The sequence below is a fragment of the Lissotriton helveticus genome, chromosome 9 (genome assembly GCF_964261635.1).
Source record: "Lissotriton helveticus chromosome 9, aLisHel1.1, whole genome shotgun sequence".
Lineage (NCBI taxonomy): Eukaryota > Metazoa > Chordata > Amphibia > Caudata > Salamandridae > Lissotriton > Lissotriton helveticus.
Window position 1 is genome coordinate 947,558,836 of NC_136070.1, and position 15,818 is coordinate 947,574,653.

At 46.4% G+C, this 15,818-nt stretch overlaps 1 protein-coding gene across 1 annotated transcript in view; it reads left to right on the top strand.

The window, feature by feature from the left end:
• USP4 (ubiquitin specific peptidase 4) overlaps positions 1-15,818 on the top strand; it is a 742,179-nt gene that overhangs the window by 272,438 nt on the left and 453,923 nt on the right. The window contains exon 9 of the mRNA XM_078661202.1: positions 5,484-5,657. Within this exon, the coding sequence (XP_078517328.1) occupies positions 5,484-5,657 (174 nt within the window). The remainder of the gene's footprint in view (positions 1-5,483; positions 5,658-15,818) is intronic.

The following is a 15,818-nucleotide window of genomic DNA, read 5'->3' on the forward strand; positions in this document are numbered from 1 at the left end:
CGTGTAGTGACTGGTTCCCTCCCGAGTTCTATCAAGCATTCACGGGTACGCTTCTCCGACTCCTGTTGCAGGTTTATACCGAGGCATTAGAACGCAGAGTTCTACCACCGAGCATGACCCAAGGGGAAATATGCATGATTCTGAAGCCGGGAGGGGATGCCCATGAACCTTCATCATACCGTCCGATCACGATGATCAACACAGATGTTAAAATCCTATGTAAGCTCCTGGCCTCCCGCTTAGCGCCATACATGACTCACCTGGTCCATGAGGACAAGTGTGGGTTCATACCGGGACGAAACACTGCTATGAATCTGCAGCGGCTTAATCACATTGTACATGAGGTGCGGTATTGGGAGGAATAAATGGTGTTGGTGTTCATTGACACAGTGAACTGGGGATACCTTCTTGAGGTCTTGCGCGCTGTGGGACTGGGTCCCAAATTCTGTCGCTGGATTCGCATGCTGTATACCGCTACTCGCGCTAGGGTTAAACTTGGAGGCGCAAGGTCCGAAAAGAGTGGCAACTAGGTAGGGGAAAACGCCAGGGATGCCCCCTTTCGCCCCTATTTAACATGGCTAGTAGACATTAACATTGACCGCTGCATTTGTTCTTGGATTTCAAAGACCTATTGGCTTTTTTTTAAAGAATTTTTATTGATTTTTCAAAAAAAAACATCAAACATGGTGCACATGTAGTCATACATTTACAGCTCTCTCGATGATTCGTTACAGTACAAGCAGTTGTCATTAACCTAAATAACCAGTCCTCTATCAAGGAACCAATGTTATTGTAGGAACGCACATTAGCTAATCATGGTACATATTCAATACATGAGGGATAAAAGAACACAATTCTTGGAAAGGGTGCATAGTCATATTAAGAAAGAAAGAAATAGGTAGGGAACAAAGAGAAAAATGAGGAATACTCCATCACTACCCAGGAGCGTGTCAATCGGTCAGGTCCTAATTACTCAAGCATCCGCTTGAGACCACTCCACACCGCAGAGCATGAGTAGTGATGTCTAGTTCTTGACATTCCACAGTTGTGCCTAATTGCTTTTGTTCTCCAATAGACTCATTCCGCTACAGTAGGACCTGTCTGCTGGTGTGACAGTAAATAACATTGCAGCGGTGCCCAGATGTCTCGGGCCTAGATGCAGCTGGCAGAAGTTCCGCATAGGTCACCAATTGCTCCTGACAATATATTAGATCAGTAAGCCATACCTTAAACTTGGGCGCCCTGCCCCTCCCCCATCGGCATGCCACTCTTCTTTTAGCTAGTAGCAATGCCAAGGCAACAAATTTATGATGCTCTGCTCGTAATATCTACATATCCTAGCAAAGCCATCAGTGGTGACCTATCAATCTGGACATTTATCATAATGGCCAGTGCCTGAAAAATCTGCGTCCAATACTCATACACCGCCGGACAGCTCCTAGCCAGATGCAAGAAATCTGCGCCCTCAGCGCGACATCTATCACAAGCGTCAGTCTCCCGTAGTTTGTACCTATGCAGTCTGGCTGGGGTGTAGTACAACCGATGCAGGAATTTATAGTGGATAATCCGCAGCCTATTGCTAGCTGAAATTCTTTCAGTCTGTAGCGAACAGAACTCCCACTGCTTGTCCGTTGGCTCCACACCCAGCTCATAGTCCCAGCTCTCCCTCGCCCTCGAGGCCTTCTCGACCTTTTCTGTATGTATTGCCTTATATGGTATAGACACTAGGCGTTTGGCCCGCTCGTTCTGAAGTGTCCGGTGTAGTGGTATAAAAGTCGGTGGCTCCGCAGGGAAATCAGGAGTGACTGAACGAATTCCCTGCCGCAAGCGAATATACAAGAAAGTATCTAGCGGCGTTTGTGTCGTATTTTGGAATACATCGTCTACCGAGCGGAAATTGCCCTCGTGCTACATGTCCCCCCACGTTTGAATCCGAGTTAGTTCTTTAAACCTATGGAAGAGTGCCTCCTGTAGTAGGGGCATGGCGGGATGATACACTAGTAGTAGTAGTGGCGAATAGAGCATAGGCGCATCCAGCAATTTACTCGCATGCGCCCAGGCAGCCACTGTGCAACTCACCATAGTTGGCGCCTTATCCCGCGTTGGGACCAAAGTGTACACAGCCCATTCAATAGGGATAGGTAAAGCGAGCCAATGTTCAGCTGCTACCTGGGGCATATAGCGTGGTTGATGTATCCAAAAATGGGCATAATGTGCTTGCGCTCTGTAATAATATAATTCAAAATTAGGAACGCCAAACCCTCCTTGAGAATATGGCCTTGTTAACACATTCCATTGTAATCTCGCGAACAGCAGGGGCGACAAGGGGCAACCCTGCCTAGTACCTCTCGTTATCGAAAAACTTTCAGAAGTTTTACCATTAATGACCACTTTGGCTATGGGTGAACAATACAGTAATCATATCCAAGATAGAAAAAGGGGGGGAAATCCCATGTGGGACATTACTGCAAACACGTAGTCCCACTCAAGGGAGTCAAAGGCCTTTGTGGCATCTAGGAAAACCGCTGCTAAAGGTAATTCCGCTGACACATTATTCAAGATTGTAAAAAGGGTCTGCAAGTTATGGGATGTCGCACGCCCGGGTACAAAGCCCGACTGGTCAGGCAGAATGAAAAGACCTATTGGCTTTGCCTGTGTTTGTCTACATAACCGGACAAGGCAGACTGTTGTAGCCATAAGTTAAGGTGGTGCAAAGAAGAAAAGGGGTCCTAAAACACGTTTTCCACCAATGCGTTTCACATAGACGTAGTGAGAAAATTACTGAAGAGATGTTTCTGAAATTTGGCAGGAATGTAGATTGTAGTGTAAAGAGTCCTTTATGGTAATATATGTAAATTGGGCTAGTAGTTTAAAAATTATAATACATATAAACTTATGATCCTTTAAAAATTATATTGCATATAAAATATTCCCTGTTACTTTTGTGGTACAAGGCGCTGACAGTGTTATATGATTGGCTGATTAAAGCCCTTATCAAAATAAAAGCCATATTGTTTACAGCACGCTTTGGCTGTATTCTGGGTTTGTACATTATATATACAATATTACCGTCTGTTCACCTTTAGGAAGACTTAGGCCAGTGTACAGAAGAGTGAGTAGGTAGGGGAAACATATTTATTTTTCTATATATTTTTTAAAAAGTAACTTTTTGAAATTGTAAAAAAAAATTTATTTATGACCAACAAAACTATAATAAACAACAATAAATTGTTTTATTCTTTGTAATAAACCTTTTTTTTAAGTTCAATAAGTACTACGTTAAAAAAATATATATTCATGATATAACATTAAAAGATACTTTTCAATAACTATTCAGGCTTTGGCTAAGTGCCTCGTGTTCCTATAAGTTAAAAACAGTTATAAGGTATATCTGACATGAAAAACAAGTACTTAGCCATTTGTCTGTCTAAAAAGTAGATGGAAAATGCTAAATACACTCCACTCCCTACTCTACAACACTTTACGCTCCTCCCCTCCACTGTATGACACACCACTCTATTCTACGACACGCCACTCCACTGTATTTAACTTCAAAACACTGTATGCCACAACACACTACGCAATTCCACTTTAGCCAACTCCACACTATGCCATGACACTGTACTTCACTCCACTCAATCACACTCTACTTCACTGTAAGCCCCTCCACTCTACGGCACTCAACTCTACACTACTCCAGTCTATGCCACTGTATGACACTACTCCACTCTACACAACTCCCTCTATGCCATTCCTTTCCAATTTACTCCAATGTACTGACACACTACTACACTTTCTGCCACTTGACTGTAAGACACTCTATGCCACACCACTCGAGCACACTGTACTCCTCTCTGCCTCTCCTCCACTCAATGACACTTTCCGACTCGCCACTTAATTCCACACAACACCACTCTATGCCACTCCACTTGACTCAACTCTACTTTACTCCCCTCTATGACACACTACTTCGCTCCTCTCTATGACTCCTACTCCGCTCCATGCCACTCTACGACACACTACGTCTCTCTGACATGGCACGCCACTCCACTGTATGACACAGCACTCAACTCAACAACACTTTACTCCACGCCACAACACTTTACTACACTCTAATTCACTCTGTACCACTCCGCAACACTGTATTTTAACACACTATGCGACACTCCGCTCTACGACACTCCTCTCTGTAACACTCCCCTCCACGCTTCTAAATTCCTACAGCACTGGGCAACACTCTATGAAATGGCACTCCAGTCCACTGTAAGATGCACTACTTCAGTGTACGACACGCCACTCAAATCTACTACATGCCACTCTACAAAGCATGGAAAGAAAAATGATGGATTTAGTGTGTTATGTTACAAATGCATTTTTTTTTAATGAAAAAAACATACAACTTTCATGAAAAAACCAAAGGTTAAAGCTTACTTCTAGTTAGGAAAATGTAATGTATTATTCCTATAGAAAACCAACTTAAACTACACAAACATTAGAAATTCAAACGTTATAGCTATAACTTTGCAGTTATTACTTCATAATTTATCCCTGCAGTTAATTTGCGTATTTCTATAACTCGCGCACCTCTGTACAGTGTTGCGAACTCACTTGCCAGACTACATTAACTATAACTCGACCCTCAACAGGTTATATATAACCTTTCATATGACCTCGCTTATACAATGTTAAATCATTGCATTTATAGCAACACTGATGACCTCTCAAATGACATCATTTATGAGAACACTGTGCATCGTAGAGTGGCGAGTTATAGGTAATGTAGTCTTGACTAGCGAGTTTACAACCCTTTGTATGGAGGGGCGTGAGTTATATTAACTATAACTTTAGAATTCCTAAAGTATATGTAGTTTGTTTTGTATACTTTATAACTAACTTTTCCTAATTATAACTAAGCTTTACATTTTTTTCACAGAGAAAAAAATGATAGATATATATATATATATATATATATATATATATATATATATATATATTTTTACACTGAAATATCCTAAGGTTAAAGTGATGTTACACTTAGGGGAAAATGTCAGTTTAAATATGTTATATTCTAAAAAATAACTACTGAAATTCACCAGTTATACTTAACTAAAGTAACTATAATAAGCGGCCTTGCCTTGCAAAGTGTTGTCATCAAAGATAGAATTCCAGATGTAATCAGTGATGTAATAGAACGTCATGAGTGATGTAATATGTGAAGTCATAAACAGTGTCTGGAATCCCATTAATTTCAGTGCAGAAAATTTGCACAACTGCAGTCAAATTACTAATTTCAAGTCTTTTTAGGTTCTCTATTAGACATGACCTGTTATTTGCATGTGTAATAGGGTTACGCTTTAACACCCACCAGAATATTCTTAACTGAAGACCTGATTTAATATATATTTTCTCATACGTGTATATATTTACTTTTGTTTATATGCTTGTTTATAATTATACATATGTGTTAATGTTTTTTCTTTTAGTGTTTGAGTAATACTCAACCATTGACTGATTATTTCCTGACTGATAAGTACGAATTGGAAATAAATCGTCAAAACCCTCTCGGCATGAAAGGAGAGATCGCTGTGGCGTACGCTGACATGGTTAAACAGATGTGGTCCGGTAGAAATTCGTATGTTGCTCCACGCATATTCAAGGTAGGCAAAGTTGTTTTCCAATCATGGTTTTGCTTTTACGAACTCTTGACACTACCAATTTCGGTTGCACATCAGTGAAAAGTGAAAAATTAATTTTTTTGTTAACGTTTTGCACAGTGGAGGTCAGGCAACTATCCTGCACTAAACCTTGAATAGTGTAGAACTGACTTGTGTGCAGGTTAAGGAATAAACCTGGGACAGACTGCAAGGGGGAGAGGAAAATAATGAAATCAGTGTTGAACTACACTACTGCTAATGTTTCCCAAGACAACAAAGTAATGACAAGGAATTACCATTACATCGAATTTTTTACTGTGAATATCACCAGCTGTTTTTCAAATTAACATTTTCTTGAGTGCCAGAATGAAACAGCCCCAATTAGTTCCTCAAAAAATACGGTGTTTTAAACCATTATGTTCAGTCGCACAGTCCCTGGCCATAAACCATTCCCTTACGTATGTCCCTTACCCTACCAACCATCTTGACTTTACCTAGCTGCTGTTTACTCAGAATGATGGCGTTTTGCATTCAAATTGTTCCTTACCAAGACTCCAAATGCGTCCCCTACAGGAATGCTTAGCACGTCAGTGGAACCAGGCTCAAGGTCATTTAAACGATCTGATGTTGGTGGACAGCCACACATCATTTTGTGCAGTGGTGGAATACACAAAACCTTTCCGAAGGGCGGCCATTCATCGATCCGATTCCACAGATAGTGTTAACAGCAGACTTATCCCTCACTGGTTGGGTAGGTCATCTTCACACACATACCATTCAGGGCATGTGGACTACAACAAAAACAACTACACATAAACCATCTGGAGCTGATTGCAATTGTTCTAGCACTGACAGCTTTTCACACACATCTAGTAGGCAAAGCTGTCCTAGTTCGTACAGACAACATGACAGCAATGTACTACATACAAAAATAGGGCGGTACACACTTTCTACAACCTTCATGCCTTGCTCAAAGCCTTTGGAGGTGGGCCATTCCTCAAAACATATACTTCTTTGCACAAAATCTCCCAGGAGTAGACAATCAGATTGCAGATCTACTCAGTCATCAAAGACAATAAATCCACAAATGGGAACTACATCCCCAAGTACTCCTCCCATTCTTCCAAATGTGGGGCTACCCAGAAATAGATCTGTTCGCCGCACACCACAACGCAAAATGCCCAAACTTCATGTCCAGGTATCTACACCCATTGTCCAAAGACAATGCGCTATGGATGAATTGGTCCGGGAAATTTGCTTGCGCCTTTCCACCTCTCCCGCTAATTCCATTCGTGTCGGAATTCTGCGGAGTACTTTACTCTTCGGACATCGAGGCCCTGTACTCGCAGCAAGACCCCGACGGCCTGATCATGGAACGGACTCCGTTCAAGTGCTGCCCCATCTGTGGATCCAAATATCCACACATCGACGTGCACCCAGTCTGTAATAAATGCCTCTCGCCGGACCACGACGAGGACAACTGCATGGCCTGCTCAAAATTCAGGTCCAAGAAAACACTCAAGCATCGGCGCGCGGCGCGCCTCGAGGCCCAGCGAGCAGCTCCGGCACCCGATGACATCTTCTACGACCCCGCAGAGGAAGGCAGAAGCCATCATCTTGAAATTTCACCGCCGTCGATGGAGGTCGAGCCCGATCCAGACGAATACATCGAAGAACAGGGCCAAGACCTTGAATACGTCGAGGAGGTAGGGGACGACGAAGAAGTCTATGGGGCCGCGGAAGATAGCTCAGAGGAAGAGCTATGCCCCGAACATTACATGCCTCAGGCTCAGGTCACGGGATCGCCACTCGGCCTTACCCACGACCCTGCACCGCTATCCCCAGCCCCGCCTTCTGGCCCGGGCACGGATACACCGGTGGAGCCGCCATTGCGCGTATCGAAAACGAAACCGCAACCGTTGCAGGCGACATCGTCAAAGATGGACGACGTCCCACCGAAACCGAAACCATCGGTCTCGGCAACACCTAAGATGGCCGACGTCCCGGCGAAAACGAAACCGAAACCTACGGCTTCAACTACATCTAAAATGGCCGATGTCCCAGCCAAATTAACAAAGCCTGCTCCATCTTCGACTCCGTTGCCCTCAGGCCCTCCGAAGTCGAAGAAGGCTGTCGAATCACCAGCGCCACAAACGGTGGCCAATGACACGTCCTCCAAGAAGGTAGTCCATCACGTCTCGACGGCTGCAGCGTCGACCACCAAACGCACGGTCGAAGCAAAGTCCACTAAGGCCCACGACCCAAAGGCCGGAGGCACTGCGCATCGGCACAAGGATGCCGGATCTGCATCAACGGCGTCGGCGCCTCAGTCTACCACAGGGCCGCGAACCGTAGGAGTCGAGGATTCATCGGTGGCCCCTTCAGCCACGCCGAAGTCCTCCGAAGCGGACGAGCATGAAGCATCGGCTGCCAAACCCTCGGCTTCATTCCAAAAACAGGTCACCGACTCCCTCCAACTTATTCGGGAGAAATCTCTGCCGTCGGCGTCTACCGCGCCATCGGATCCGAGACCGGTGGACACACCTGCAAAGACGTCCTCCAAGCTACTCTACACTCTACCACCGAAGGTGGCGCCAAAGGCGTTTGCACCCAGACCGGTGCCGAAAAACACAGATATGTCGGAATATTCGACGGCCAGTGGGCATTTGGCTCGACAACCAGCGTCAGAGGACCAATCAGAGCATTACATCGATGCCCACACAGGGAAATTGACACTTTACAAAAGAAAGATCACTTCCCAGCCATTGGAGTCATATGTTATTCCACTAAAGAAGAAAAAGGCACCACAGGACATACCTGCCTCTGTTGTACCTCTTCAGCCACCTCCGAGGAGGAGTCCATCACCTTCCCCCAACCAATCAGGGGGTGACGATGATGACCAAGATGACCAATACAACTTCCCTGCTGGCAATGACCCTGATGTACAACAGGACCCATATGACGATGCTGGGGACCAGGGAAGTCATCAAGTGATACAGGACCCACAGGGTTTTGGGACACGTACATCACCTACTGAGGATTCGGCAGCATTCAATGCTTTGATAGAGCGAGCAGCTGCAAATCATAATGTAGACATGCATGCTGACCCGGTGGAGGAAGATTTCCTGTTTGACACTTTCTCTGTCTCCGAAAGAACAGTCAAAACACTTCCTATGTTAAAAGGGGTACTTAAACATGCACCAGAGATCTTTAAAGAACCTACAAGGGCAAGAGTGGTGAACCCACGTATTGAGAAAAAATACAGGCCAGCACCTGGGGACCCTGCCTATATTCGGGGACAGTTGCCTCTAGACTCCTTGGTGGTCGCAAATGCCCGCAAGAGGGCCCACTCCCAAACGACTGGTGAAGCTCCTCCCCCCGACAAGGAGTCGAAAGTGCTTAAGGCATCCGGCAAGAGGGTGGCTGCGCAGGCTGCCAATGTCTGGCGTATAGCAAACACACAGGCACTATTAGCACGTTACGATAGGGCGCATTACGACACCCTAGAACAGCTCCTTCAACACCTACCTGATCAGTTTAAGGAAGGGGCCGAGATGCTCATACAAGAGGGAAAACTCATCTCAAACGCTGCAATAAAGTGTGCGCTTAATGTGGCTGATACAGCGGCTAGGGGTATTAACACCAGTGTCATGCTGAGAAGACAGGCTTGGCTTCGCATATCTGGATTTAAACCCGATATTCAGACAACAATACTCAATCAGCCTGTCAATCCTGACAGACTGTTTGGTCCAGATGTTGACACCACCCTAGAAAAGATTAAAAAGGACAATGAGACTGCTAAGTCCATGGGGGCACTTCAGTCTCAACAATTCAGGGGAAACACTTTTCGTCGCTCAGGAGCGCGTGGTGTTACCAGAGGACAATTGGGTCAACAAACACAATTCACAAAAGGTGGTGCACAATCCTCGTACCCCAAGCAAGGTAGAGGGGGTTACCGAGGTAACAGTGCCAAAGGCAGGGGCAGAGGGAACAACAACTCCCGTTCCTCTGCCGCAAACAAACAGTGACTCCCTGTCACTGCCCCCCGACCATCCAACACCTGTCGGGGGGAGACTCCAGCAGTTCCTGCCGGTCTGGACGTCCATCACCACAGACAGGTGGGTGAGAAAACTAATCCAGTACGGTTATTGTTTGGAGTTAACATCCACTCCTCCCAACATTCCCCCAAGACAACGTCCTATGTCGGCAGAGCACTTGCACTTATTGCAGCAGGAAGTGCTAGTAATGCTGCAAAAAGGAGCAATCAAACTCGTGCCAGTGGAGGAGGAAGGAACAGGGGTCTATTCTCTGTACTTCCTCATCCCAAAGAAGGACGGATCCCTCAGACCCATTCTGGATCTACGCCCTCTCAACATGTATATACTGTCAGAACACTTTCACATGCTGACACTGCAACAGATCCTTCCCCTTCTAAACCAAGGGGACTTCCTGGCAACATTAGACCTCAAGGATGCTTACTTCCACATCCCACTCCACCCGTCCCACAGAAAATACCTCAGGTTCACCATTCTCAACAAGCACTATCAGTTCAAAGTCCTACCCTTCGGGGTGACTACTGCCCCCAGAGTGTTTACAAAGTGTCTGGCGACAGTGGCGGCGCACCTCAGGAGACAAAACATACATGTCTACCCGTACCTCGACGACTGGCTCGTTCAAGCAAAGTCGGAAAGACAGTGCGCCTCACACATGTCCCACACTATTCAACTCCTTCACAGCCTGGGGTTCTCCCTAAACTACCCAAAGTCGCACCTTCAACCAGCCCATGTGCGGCAGTATCTGGGCGCGACAATAAACACCCTGACTGCTATGGCTCAGCCAAACACAGTCCGAATCAAAAGCATTCAGTCGCTGATCCAAAGGTTCAGACCGCAACACTCCCTGCCAGCGAGAATGTTCATGCAGTTGATAGGCATGATGGCCTCCTGCATCTTCATAGTCCCGCACGCAAGGTTGCACATGCGTCCCCTCCAAGAATGCTTAGCAAATCAATGGACACAGGCTCAGGGACAACTGACAGACCTAGTGTTGGTGACCGGTCGGGCATACAACTCTCTGCATTGGTGGAATCCACACAACCTTTGGGGACCATTCCAAGAGCCTGTGCCACTGATTGTCCTAACAACGGACGCATCTCTCCAAGGGTGGGGAGCGCATGTGCTCCACTACACGGTGCAGGGACTGTGGTCAACCCAGCAACAACAATTGCACATCAACTACCTGGAATTGATGGCAATCTTCATGGCGCTCAAGTCCTTCAAAGTACATCTGTGCAACAAGGTCGTGTTGATCCGGGCGGACAACATGACAGCCATGTACTACATCCAAAAGCAGGGCGGTACTCACTCACCACAGCTGTCTCATCTGGCTCAGAGCATGTGGAAGTGGGCCATTCAGAGGAACAATCAAATGGCGGATCTGCTCAGCAGATACAGCCATCAAATGCACGAGTGGGAGATACATCCATCAGTACTCCACCCGTACTTCCAGCAGTGGGGTCATCCAGAGATAGACCTGTTTGCCACAAGGGAAAACGTAAAATGCCAAAGCCTCTCATTCCGCTGGTGGCAAGAAAGCTAAAGCAACACTCGATGACTCTCATCCTGGTTGCTCCAACATGGGCACGCCAACCATGGTACACCACGTTTCTAGAACTTTCCGTGGTACCGCATCAAAGGCTGCATCTCACATCCAGGCTCTTGACGCAGAACCATGGCGACATTCAACATCCAGATCCGCAACAGCTCAATCTGGCGATCTGGCTCCTGAGGTCTTAGAATTTGGCTACCTCAACCTGCCTCCAGAATGCATGGACATCATCCGAGAGGCAAGAAAGCCCACGACCAGAGCTTGCTATGCAGCGAAATGGAAGCGGTTTGTCATTTACTGTACTGACAACAATATCAACCCGCTAGATGCATCCATTCCTAACATCATCTGCTATTTGTTACATCTTTACAAATGCAATCTAGCGTACGCTTCCATTCGGATACATTTATCCGCCATTTATTTATTTTATTTATTTGAGCAATTTTTAGAGCGCGCAAATACCTCAAGGGTGTCTCGGCGCTATAGTTGCAGAACTTCCAATGGATCGGGGGGTATTCAGGCTGGGAACAACCACGTTTTTAGTTTTTTCCTGAAGTTGAGGAGTGTCGGCGCGGTTTTAATGTGGAAGGGGAGCGTGTTCCACAACTTGGCTGTAGCGACAGAGAAACGTTTATCTCCCCAATTAGCTCTTCGTGTTCGAGGAACTCTTAGTAGGTGGGCTGTGGATGAGCGTAAGGTTCTGAGGTGTTCGAGCGGCTGAAAGGCTTGTCTTAAGAATAGAGGGCCTTGGTTGTGGATAGCTTTGTATGCTATGCATAGAGCCTTGAATTTAATCCTACTCCTCACAGGTAGCCAGTGCAATTGTTTGATGTAGAGGGAGATAGATGCAAACTTAGGGATGGATAGCAGTGTCCTGGCCGCTGCGTTTTGCACCGTTTGTAGTCTGTTGAGAACCCTTTGTTGTACGTTCAGTAGGAGGGCATTGCAATAGTCTATTTTAGAAAGGACTAGTGTGCTGACTAAGGTTTTGCCTGCTGATGGAGGGAGATAAGGGATTAGTTTTTTAATCTTTTTTAGAGTGTAAAAGGAAGAGGAGACCACTGCATTAGCATGTTGCTGGAAGGACATCTTGATGTCGAAGATGACGCCTAGGTTTCGTACCTTGATCACTGGTTCAGGAGGTTGTCCCATTTGAGACGGCCACCATTGCGGAGACCATGTAGGTTGCAGCCTCCCGAATGTCATCACTTCTGTTTTATCAGAATTCAGTTTTAGACAATTGGATGACATCCAGGAGCTTATTGCATTCATTCCGTTTTGGAAATTGGCTGCTACAGAAGTTCCGTCATTATATACGGACAACACTAATTGTGTGTCGTCAGCATATGTAGTAAGTGAGATTCCGTAGGATTTTATGACCCTCGCTAAGTCCGACACATATATATTGAAAAGTGTCAGGCTTAGCGAGGATCCCTGCGGTACTCCACAAGGTAAGGAAAACGTCTGAGAGGTGTAGTTGCCCATCTTCACTGTTTGTGGGCGGTTGGACAGAAATGAGGCAAGAAGATCTTTAGCCTTGTCCTTTATTCCTATGGCTGCGACACGGTCGATCAAGGTGACGTGATCGACCGTGTCGAATGCTGCGGAGAGATCTAGGAGTATCAGAATTGCTGAGCCTCCGTTGTCCATAGTGGACCTTATCTCATCCGCTGCTTTTAGGAGCGCAGTCTCTGTTCCGTGGCCCTGTCGAAACCCAAACTGGGTGTCGTCCAGCAAGTTGTTATTATGTATGTAAGTTGACAACTGGATGTTCATGATTTTTTCAAAAATCTTGGCAGGGAACGGGAGACATGCGATGGGCCTGTAGCTAGCAGGAAGAAGGGGGTCTAGGGTAGGTTTTTTTAAAAGAGGTTTGATGATAGCTTCCTTCCATACAGAAGGGTAGATGCCCGTTGTGAACATTGCATTGCAGATGGTGGATAGTGACGGGGCAATGGCTTCAGAGATGAGATTACAAATGCCCGGAGGGCAAGGATCAAAGGGTGAACCCGATTTAGTTTGGGCTATTAAGGGTTGAACGAGTTCTTGCGTGGTGGCTTGAAAAATTGAAAAAACTGGGTCAGTTTCGGTGGTATCTTGCGGAGTGAAGGTGAGTGATGAATCCGGAGAAAAGGTAGTGAAGATAGTTCTAACTTTATCTTCAAAGAAATTGGCCAAGGCATCTGAGAGAGCCTGTGATCCTTCAGGGCGAGGTGCAAGGGGGTTGGATAGGTAGTTAACTACCTGAAAGAGTTTGCCTGTACTGTTTTTAGCCTGATTGATTTGGTTGGTGTAGTAAGTGGTTTTCTCTGCTATTATAAGTTTTTTGTAATTTGATAAAGCATTTTTTTATATGGTCTTTTCGCAGGGATTGAAATGGCGACGCCACTGCCTTTCTAGATTCCTGCAGTATTGTCTCTGCAGTCGGAGAGGCTCGGTGAACCAAGGAGCCGATGGGAGTTTTCTATTTCTGTGAGAAATTTTGCTAGGTGCTAGCTTATTACAGGCTGCCTTTAGGTTGTTCAGGTAGGTAGCGGAGGCTACTACGGGATCTTGTTCATTTGGCATAGGGCTATCTCGCATTGTCTGTGTGAGAAGGTCCAGATTAATGTTTTTCCAATCTCTAAAATTCATGGGTGTAGATGGTATAGACAGGGGATTGTTAGAGTTGGTTGGAATGGAAAAACATACGGCCGCGTGATCTGTCCAAGCTAGAGGAATGACCTTGGTGATGGCAATCTTTAAGTTACTAGTAAAAAGTCCGTCCAGTGTGTGTCCCGCTTTATGTGTGGGCTGTTTAACTATTTGTAGAAGACCAGCTGCCTCTAGGTCATTGATTAGAGTTACAGTATTCGGATCATCTGAGGCTTCGAGGTGGAAATTGAAATCACCCAAGATGGTGAAGTGGGGTGATCCTACTGAGGCCTCGATGATGGTATCTAGAGACGAAAGGAATTTGGATCTGAGTCCTGGAGGGCGGTAGATTAGAATGCCTTTGAATGATGATCTGCTTGAGAGGCTTATATTAAAGAGGAGTGCCTCGCACTCGATGTCATTTAACTCTGTGGTAGTAATTTTAAATTGGTCTTTATATATAATAGCTATTCCACCTCCTTTCCTTTTTGGTCTGTCTAACTTGCAGACACAGTAGTTGCTGGGCGTAGCCTCTCTGAAATCAGGACCGGATGATTCGTCCCCCCAAGTCTCAGTGACAAACAATATGTCTAGTCTCTGTGAGTCAATGAAATCAGCGATTTCAAATTTGTGTTTCGGCAGAGACCGTACATTTATGAGTGCTGCTAATACCTGAGGGCAAGAGGTTGTGGGGGGAGCAGGTATATTTTGAATGCACATGGGACAGTTGAGTGGTCGTATATCAAGATTGGTATAGCTAAAGTGAGGTGGAGTGTGAGCTACATCTGATCTGGGTCTGATACTTAGGAGTTGAGCAGAGGTGTAAGTTAGTGGCACCATGTTATGAGTGGGCCCGGGAGGAGGTGATGTAGGGGGGTGGCCCTAGGCCCGTCCTCGGCGCGGACGAGCGCAGACGAGCTTGCCTTTAGCGCGCCTTCGGCGCGCAGACGTCGCGCCCGCTGCGCTCGTCCGCTGCGCTTCCGATAGATACACATATTTATAGGAGGGGACGGGGCGGGTGCGGGGGGGGGGGGGGCGTGGCCTCGTAAGTGGGCGTGTCCCGTGTCTTAGCGAGGGGAATGGCGGCTGAAATTGCCAGCAAGATTCGGTTTGCAGCGCTTAATCCGCTGTGAATGAAGTGACCTGCCCAAGAAGATCTGGTGCCAGGAGGCGAGTAAGTGATTTTAAAAAGCAATTCTAGTGAAATTTAAAAGCATATGATGCGATGCAGTTCTACTCCCGGCTGAGCCTCAGGAGGTTCCACAAGTTAACAAGCGTCGCTAGTGATCAGCGCGCTTTATACCTGTTGCGGGGGGCGTGGCCTCGTAAGTGGGCGTGTCCCGTGTCTTAGCGAGGGGAATGGCGGCTGAAATTGCCAGCAAGATTCGGTTTGCAGCGCTTAATCCGCTGTGAATGAAGTGACCTGCCCAAGAAGATCTGGTGCCAGGAGGCGAGTAAGTGATTTTAAAAAGCAATTCTAGTGAAATTTAAAAGCATATGATGCGATGCAGTTCTACTCCCGGCTGAGCCTCAGGAGTTCCACAAGTTAACAAGCGGCGCTAGTGATCAGCGCGCTTTATACCTGTTGCGGGGGCGTGGCCTCGTAAGTGGGCGTGTCCCGTGTCTTAGCGAGGGGAATGGCGGCTGAAATTGCCAGCAAGATTCGGTTTGCAGCGCTTAATCCGCTGTGAATGAAGTGACCTGCCCAAGAAGATCTGGTGCCAGGAGGCGAGTAAGTGATTTTAAAAAGCAATTCTAGTGAAATTTAAAAGCATATGATGCGATGCAGTTCTACTCCCGGCTGAGCCTCAGGAGGTTCCACAAGTTAACAAGCGTCGCTAGTGATCAGCGCGCTTTATACCTGTTGCGGGGGGGGCGTGGCCTCGTAAGTGGGCGTGTCCCGTGTCTTAGCGAGGGGAATGG